We start from the raw sequence: 8,966 nt of genomic DNA, 5'->3' as shown, positions 1-8,966 counted from the left end.
TAGTCACAACCATAAGCAGTATGTTTGGAGAGGGGTCAACAAGGCTTATAGCAACAAGAATAACATCCCCATTGTAAAGCATGGTGGTGGCTCACTGATGTTTTGGGGTGTGAGAGCACTAAAGGCACAAGGAATCTTGTGAAAATTGATGGCGACATGAATGCAGCATGTTATCAGGAAATAATGGCTTACAAATTGGATTCTTCTTCACAAAAGCTGCGCATGGGATGGTCTTGGACATTCCAGCACAACAATGACCCTAAGCACAAGACCAAGTTGACCCCTCCAGTGGATACAGCAGAAAAAGGTGAACGTTCTGGAGTGGCCATCACAGTCTCCTGACCTTAATATCATCAAGCCATTCTGAAGAGATCTCAAGCATGTGGTTCATGCAAAAAGACCAAAGACTTTGCATAACCTGGAGGCATGTTGCCAAGAAGAAAGGGCAGCTTTACCACCTGCAGGAAGTTGGGGCTTCATAGACAACTTTAAAAAAAAAAAAAGCCTGCACGCTGTTAATGATGCTAAAGGGGGCAATACGCAGTATTAAGATCTAAGGGTAAGCAGACTTTTGAACAGGGGTCATTTCATTTGTTTACTTGTTGCCATGTTTTGTTTTATGATTGTGCCATTCTGTTATGTCCTACAGTTGGATATGAATCCCATAAGAAATAAAAGAAATGTGTTTTGCCTGCTCACTCATGTATCTGTAAAAATGGTACATAGAATTACAGTTAACAGTGACAATTTTGCAGTCTGCTTCAGCTTCTGTACCTTGAAATTGGAATTGTTTTCAGTATGTGAATGTTAACAAATAACACTGCTATTATCACAAGGCAATAATCAAGCTTCCCCAAGGTACTTCATACATAACATGCCTGTATGTGAAAGCCACACTTTCTTGGTATGTAAAGCACCCCAAGATCTTTGCTGAACTAACACCCCTCTGATCAGAACAATTGGACTTACTGGGTCTCAGTAGCTCTGGTAAGTAATATATCACAGAGGTTATTGGAGTACTAACAGCAAGAGTTCTAAAAACATTCCATAGGAAATGTGTGCACATATGACTTTAAAATAAGAACAGGCTTTTCAGTAAATGGCTTATACACATGGGAATTCTTTTACAGGCTTGCCATGAAAAAATTGACATTTACTCAAATGATCTTTTTCCATTAACAGAGACTTATTTGCATACATTTTGTAAAAAGAAATGCATGAAATCTTTGTCTTTGCACTTTCTGCCCTTTGACGTCACTTCTATAATGCTTCAGATGCTGTCCACAGCGTAATATTTTAGAATATTACTGAGCATAGGCATGTGTACTGGTTCAGTAAGAGTGGTGTAATACGCTAAATATCCACAAGCAGGTAACTAGGGCATCTGGCTACAGCCCTGGCTTCGAATAATGATACTTACCCACCCAAAGTCCTTTCATTTTTCTAAAGGCTTATTTGCATACATTGCCAGACCTTTTCCTATTTGTACTTAGTAATCCAGTGAAGCCACAAGGCAGCATGCAATGTCTAAAATAATCTGCTGCCATGACAACTGGAAAAAAAAAATATTTAACGTCTCTGTTAACTTGAAGGCCATTCGATAACCACTGTAACAACAGTACAGATGCACTTTACAATGCAAGGCATCTGAATATGTAAGAAAGCATAAGGCTTTGTACATCAGTCGAATCTTATAGCCACATTGAACATCCCATGACCTTTCAAGGACAGTTAACCACCTACAGATCTCATAATATTTTAACAGTACTTAAATGTAAATTGGATAGGTTTTTTTTCCAACTCAGTGCTATGATCCAATCAGAGAGGTGGACTTTCTCAAATATATTCCAGCTGCATATGTCTTCATGTGCCCCACAAAAGGAAAAAAAAAAAGACAAATAGCATTCGATACTTGTGTGGGTTTCAGTGTAATTGATGTTCATACATTCATTTGTAAACAAATCGTGTTATCATAACCCTAGACGTCATGTTGTCACAATGCGCAATGTAATATCATAGAATTCAGAGCACCAAATTACCACTCTTTTAAAATTCACCAATAGCTATATTTTCTTTTGAAAAAATATATATTTATTCTTGAAAAATGTATCCCACTCTGTAGTGTATGCACAATACTGTATACATCTTGATTAAGAGTGAAAAGGATAGCTTCCCCCACAAATATGTATATGAGGATTTTTGTTTTAAATCTTATAAGTCAAACACTTTGACCAACATATTTTAAAATACAGATGTAAATAGATGGTGTGCGTTTTCATTCACACAAGTCTGAGACTCTTTTAGGACTCAAAACCACCAGATTGTAATTTTAGTACCTAGCATTCTTGATTCAGTTCATGAGGAATGCCGGATCACATGCAACCGGCAAGGGCCCTCTAAAGACGTTTTCTTCTTGAGTGCTTCTGGGACAGATGCCCATGCTGTAATCATAGCGTTCTTCAGATAAGTGCAGGGCATTCACTCATGACCATCACAATCTCTTCCTGTTGACTTGGCAAGAAAGCCATGGAGTAGAAAAGAATATATGCTATCTGGACCAAGATATTTGTGATTGAAATACACTAATTAAAACTGGGTAAACAACAAAAGGTTATAAAGTTTATATCTTGTTTTCTTTAAAAACAGCATCAAAGATTTCACTTTAGTTCCAGGTCTACCATCCACATCAGGGAAGTCTGCAGACTGAAGACTTGCTCCCAAATGAACATCATGGAAAATCCATCTGTACTGGAGGCAGCAGGCATCTGGCACTATTGCTTTTCATGGTCATCCCATAATGGAGTGCATTGGAGATTTATGGTGATGGTGAGTGGTTTTTACGTTTTTTTTTGTAATAGTCCAACCTCCAGAGGAGGTGAACGCTTCACATCTCCTAAGTCTTTCCTTTGAACTGCAGCAACAGGCCTGCTCATGATTTCACCTCCTCACAGTCCTGGTCTGTGGAAAGGTCCATATCTGAAAGTCCCACCTCTACTGCCGTAATCAGAGAGATGTCAGAGTCACTACTGATAACTGGCTCCTGTTCACCTGAAAGAAAAAATATATCTGGTTAAAAGGAGGATCATTTTTGCTGAGTAGTTGCATTATGCAGATGTTAAAGATGATCTCCATATAACATAAAATAAGGAGTTTAAGGACCTTTTATTAGTGAGCTAATGGCTGTACATCACAGAAACCTGTCACCAAGTTAAACAAGGTGTCCTTGTTCAACTCACAATCTGTATGCTAGTTCCAGAACTGTTACCACACTCTGAATCAATGCTTCACTGCCCTGGAACTAGTATGCAGATTGCCTGTTAAGCTTCCAGCGAACATCATTGTTACAATTTTCCTTTATGTCGTAGAGACAGCCAAGGGCTGTGTTACCCCCATGCAACCAATTACATTACAAATTACATTTTTGCAGTGCAGCTTTAAAAATCTCATTGGTAGGTACAGGACAACTCAGATTGCTTTTAATTCGCACATTTGCATACAGACAGCTCATTTCAGAGATTTTAATAAAATAGACTTAGTAGTTCTGATAACATCTGATGAAACAATGCTAGCTGAATCAAAAGTATATATGTGTAATGCTTTGCTTCAACAATAAATCCTGTGCAGAAGTACATATAAGTGAATACAAATGTAAGTAAATGATCATGAAGAGAAGTGGCAGACCCTTTTTTGTATCCCTCTTGTATATTCTGTTTGCACTTTGACTAGATTGGACACATTTATAGGTCATATTATTATGAAAAATATAAACAGATGTCACCAACATATCAGAGATGGGGCTGGAGACAGATGTAAGACAGATGTGTGTGTAGGAGTCAGAAGGAAACATAAACAAAACATTTAGCATACTGTAGCTAACTCAAATACAAAAACTGATCATAGAAAAGGACATAACTTACAGCCATCCATATCTGTACAGAAGTATCACCCGTGCATGTCAATACAGGCACTATGATCACATTTTTTAAATCAGTATATGAGTAACTATTCAACAAAATACAATACAGCTGTGTTATAAATTAAAACATTTGTGGTACATATGCCACTTTCCTTTTCTTTCTTTATTCTTGCTCCTTTGTGTATTAACGTATGGAGTGAAAGATATCATACCACTGACTCCCTATCCAGAACTTGGAACCCTAGGATAATGGCCATGAGGGCCAGTGAATTACTATATAAGCATTTACATCAAGATACTTAATCAACATAATATATTGCCAGCACAAAAGGACTCTGATTGCATTGAGGGATCGACTCCAGTAGATTCTTGAACTAACAACCTAGTCTTATAGGAAACCTGTTATGAGAAAAACATGGAAGTTGCCATTGCTGATCTCTCCATTACCATATAGTATTCACATAAAGACTCTTAACTTTTTTTCTGACTTTCCTGATCCATATACTAGGTCAGAGAGTCAAAAAGTAGAAAGCCAGTACAAAACCATAACAACCAAGCAACTATAAATATCAGAGATCAGTGGCAGTTTACAGGTATTGGAAAAATTAAATATACCCCATAAAAATGGTTGACTTTTTCAACATATTTGAACAGGCAAACACAATATCGTTCAAATTGTGCCTACAGATAAAGTTGATATGCCTGAAAAAGAATACAAGAAAATGTAGCTTTTTCAACCATTTATTCAAATAAAAATATTAACAAGTGGGGCATGTTTACTGCAGAGATAGCTGGCCACATCTAAGAGGAGATCCACTTTGAGCCTTAGCGCCCATCAGGATCCTGCATAGTACTTGTGGCTCCTGGACTCTTGTTCACTACCAGAACCCCTCTCCATCACTGCCTATCAATAGGAGCAAAGACCAACAGCATTTTGAGGCAGATCACCTTTGGGAGTTTGCCCACCCTGACAAACAAAATGGTGCCTGCAGCCCTCCTCACACACTGAGTAGTGGCATGCCAGCTTCTGATATGCAGAAACCTCTAGGCACCATGCTGACAAGCAGGTGAAACTCACCTTGGAGCAGGTAAATGTTCAACTCTTCTCAGCCATAGCCATAGCCATAGGATGGGATGAACTACAAGTATCAATAAGCCAAAACACGAAAAAAAAATGTATAATTAACGTATGCCAAAAAGACCTTCATAGATAAAGTCAGCCAGACACTAGATACTATAATTTGTTCCACCACAGGTTTTTATAAGTAAGTGAAAAAAATACATATATAATAATAATTTAAAAAAAAATCTGTATACAATATAGCAAATATAAACGTGTACACAAAACTGTAAGAACTAAAAACCCAAAGTGGACATAAGCCTACTGAGACAGGATATGCAAAATATTTGGTATCAGGGGGTGTAATATGGGAACAGGCTATCATCTCTGGAAGATGCATTTACCCCACTTCCTAGCAGGTTTTAGCAGCAGAAAATAAAGTTTCCTTCTGGTAACAAGACGCAGGTAATCTAGAAAATTGCATGAGAAGGAATATAAAAATTATAAGGAGCAGAGGGGCAGAACCTGAGGGACTTTGTGGAAAGATAGCTGATATCTACTTTTCCCAACGGGGTTCACAATGGAAAGGGCTCAAAGGGTCCCGTGAAACCCCCCTCCTCCAGATGTACCATGTAGACCACTGCTAGCCAGGCTGCTGAACTGTAAAGACCAGCATCTATTTATCTGTAAGAAGCAGCAAAAATATACCATCCACCATTAAAATGTTATGGTACCTATTTTTTTTTATTTTTCTTTAGAGCTGCAGATGTAGCAGGCTACCTTCACTGATACCAAGTGGCAGCTCCGTGACAAGGGCATACTTTTTTTTCCATGGCTTATCCCCCCAGACTGCAGGTAGTGGATGATGGCAATGTGTTGTTTTTTAATACCCCTGACCAAGCCCAGGACTGGCTTTCAGTCTGCAAGGCATAAAAGTTCATAAGCACCTAACCTTGCCTGTTCTGCTTTGGTGGCCTACCAGATGCTGCCTTCCTTGTCATCTGTCCCTTCATCTTATACACTTGCCTTATTCGCCTTACAGAACATATCGTACATGTTTGAGAGAACAGCTTGGATGCCTGGTGATCCTTTTGAAAGCTTGTAAACTGAGTTCTTTTTCCATGTGTGCCATGAAACCTATATGCCTGGTTCTCTGTCTGTAACTGTGTTGCCTATGGAGCATAACCTCCATTATTTTTGTGTTACTTTGTCCTCCTGTTGAGGCTTCTTTTCTTGACATTATGGAACTTTGTTTCCCTATTACATTATACAGGCTCTCTTTTCTTCTGCAGCTGGAAGACCTTCCACCTTGAATCATTCACAGGACCATGGTGACTCCAGGGTAGATGGCATGTTTTGCTTGGTATGCATTTAAAGCTTACCTATGACTTTACATCTGATCCATCTCATGCCAACCATATACACTGGGAAAGTGTGTAATGCCCTTATTTTAATCAAATGTTGGCTAATCCCAAGTGCAAAGTGTTTTTTTTTTTTATGAAACAACAATGAAAAAGTCTATAGAATGGGCGTAACACATTCAAGAAACATCTTTTTTGGAATTTTCTATTGGGAGATTTAAAGCGGAGTTCCACTCACTCTGTAAAAAAATAAAAGTCAGCAGCTACAAAAACTGTAGCTGCTGACTTTTAAAAAACAGCCACTCACATGTCCCACGATCCCGCATTTCCCCCGCCTCAGCCCGTTTCACCGGCTGTCTTGTATACCAGGAGGCCGGGTTACCACTGCGCATGTGCGAGCAGCGCTGCACTTCCTGAATGGCCCTGTTGTATTCTGGGACCTGTCACATATCCCACAAGACTTCGGGGAGGGAGGGTAGGAGGACAACTTCCGTTTCCAATCACCTAGGCGATTGCAGCAGAAGTGGGAGTGGGTACATATCAAATTTGGGTACCCCCCCCCCCCTCTGCTACCCAAAGGTGCCAATCCTTAATGGGGATCGGGGGACCAATCTTTTAAGCGGAACTTCCCCTTTTGGGTGGAACTCCGCTTTAAGTTATTTTATTTGTTGTGTTATGTACCAAAGGTTGCACTACATCATCTTCTTATATATTATATTTAGAGGGTGAAGTATCTCACAGAAGTGAATACACCCCTCACATTTTTGTAAATATTTTATTATATCTTTTCATGTGACAACACTGAAGAAATGACACTTTGCTACAATGTAAAGTAGTGAGTGTACAGCTTGTATAACTGTATAAATTTGCTGCCCCCTCAAAATAACTCAACACACAGCCATTAATGTCTAAACCGCGGGCAATAAAAGTGAGTACACCCCTAAGTGAAAATGTCCAAATTGGGCCCAAAGTGTCAATATTTTGTGTGGCCACCATTATTTTCCAGCGCTGCCTTAACCCTCTTCGGCATGGAGTTCACCAGAGCTTCATAGGTTGCCACTGGAGTCCTCTTCTACTCCTCCATGACGACATCACAGAGCTGGTGGATGTTAGAGACCTTGCGCTCCTCCACATTACATTTGACGATGCCCCACAGATGCTAAATAGGGTTTAGGTCTGGAGACATGCTTGGCCAGTCCATCACCTTTACCCTCAGCATTTTTAGCAAGGCAGTGGTCATCTTTGAGGTATGTTTGGGCTCGTTATGTTGGAATACTGCCCTGCAGCCCAGTCTCCAAAAGGAGGGGATCATGCTCTGCTTCAGTATGCCACAGTACATCTTGAATTCATGGTTCCCTCAGTGAACTGTAGCTCCCCAGTGCCGGCAGCACTCATTCAGCCTCAGACCATGACTCCCACCACCGTGCTTGACTGTAGGTAAGACAGACTTGTCTTTGTACTCACCTGGTTGCCCCCACACAGGCTTGACACCATCTGAACCAAATAAGTTCATCTTGGTCTCATCAGACCACAGGACATGGTTCCAGTAATCCATGTCCTTAGTCTGCTTGTCTTCAGCAAACTGTTTGCAGGCTTTCTTGTGCATCATCTTTAGAAGAGGCTTCCTTCTGGGACGACAGCCATGCAGACCAATTTGATGCAGTGTGCGGCGTATGGTGTGAGCACTGACAGGCTGACCCCCCCACCCCTTCAACCTCTGCAGCAATGCTGGCAGCACTCATACATCTATTTCCCAAAGACAACCACTGGATATGACGCTGAGCACGTGCACTAAACTTCTTTGGTTGACCATGGCGAGGCCTGTTCTGAGTGGAACAAGTCCTGTTAAACCTCTGTATGGTCTTGGCCATCATGCTGCAGCTCACTTTCAGGGTCTTGGCAATCTTCTTATAGCCTAGGCCATTTTTATGTAGAGCAACAATTTTTTTTCAGATCCTCAGAGAGTTCTTTGCCATGAGGTGCCATGTTGAACTTCTAGCAACCAGTGTGAGAGCGATAACACCAAATTTAACACACCTGCTCCACATTCAAACCTGAGACCTTGTAACACTAACGAGTCACATGACACTGGTGAGGAAAAATGGCTAATTAGGCCTAATTTGGACATTTTCACTTAGGGGTGTACTCCCTTTTGTTGCCAGTGGTTTAGACATTAATGGCTGTGTGTTGAGTTATTTTGAGGGGACAGCAAATTTACACTGTTATACAAGCTGTACACTCACTACTTCACATTGTAGCAAAGTGTCATTTCTTCAGTGTTGTCACATGAAAAGATATAATAAAATATTTACAAAAATGTGAGGAGTGTACTCACTTCTATGAGATACTGTAACTGTGGAAGCAGTAATTGGTTTGATTTATTGGTTATTTCATTATTTGCACTGTATATAAGCTAGCTTTTGTGGGGGTGACTGCGCTGATTGCGATTTTGCATCGATCCATCGTGTCTTTAGTAAAGCCTCAGGACCACGTGACATCCAACTGGAGGTTTATGCCCGCTATGAAGACTTTAAAGCTCCTGTCCAGGTCTGTCTATTCTTTGAGACTTACCAACGGAGGGAGTTGCCAACCTCAAAGTATACCGCCACAGTGGTTCTCATCCCTAAAA

The 8,966-nt window shown here is 40.4% G+C and overlaps 1 protein-coding gene across 1 annotated transcript in view; it reads right to left on the bottom strand.

Annotated features, from left to right (window-relative positions):
• Nucleotides 1-2,068: 2,068 nt before the first annotated feature.
• Nucleotides 2,069-8,966, bottom strand: part of RNF150 (ring finger protein 150) — a 211,307-nt gene continuing 204,409 nt past the window's right edge. Inside the window, exon 7 of the mRNA XM_089693881.1 lies at nt 2,069-3,048. Within this exon, the coding sequence (XP_089550007.1) occupies nt 2,930-3,048 (119 nt within the window). The 3' untranslated portion in view covers nt 2,069-2,929. The remainder of the gene's footprint in view (nt 3,049-8,966) is intronic.

The sequence above is a fragment of the Staurois parvus genome, unplaced genomic scaffold (genome assembly GCF_062004578.1).
Source record: "Staurois parvus isolate SC_StPar_1 unplaced genomic scaffold, SC_StPar_1.0 ptg000639l, whole genome shotgun sequence".
Classification (NCBI taxonomy): Eukaryota; Metazoa; Chordata; class Amphibia; order Anura; family Ranidae; genus Staurois; species Staurois parvus.
Note: the sequence above shows the minus strand (reverse complement) of the source record. Positions and strands in the feature narration are given on the sequence as shown.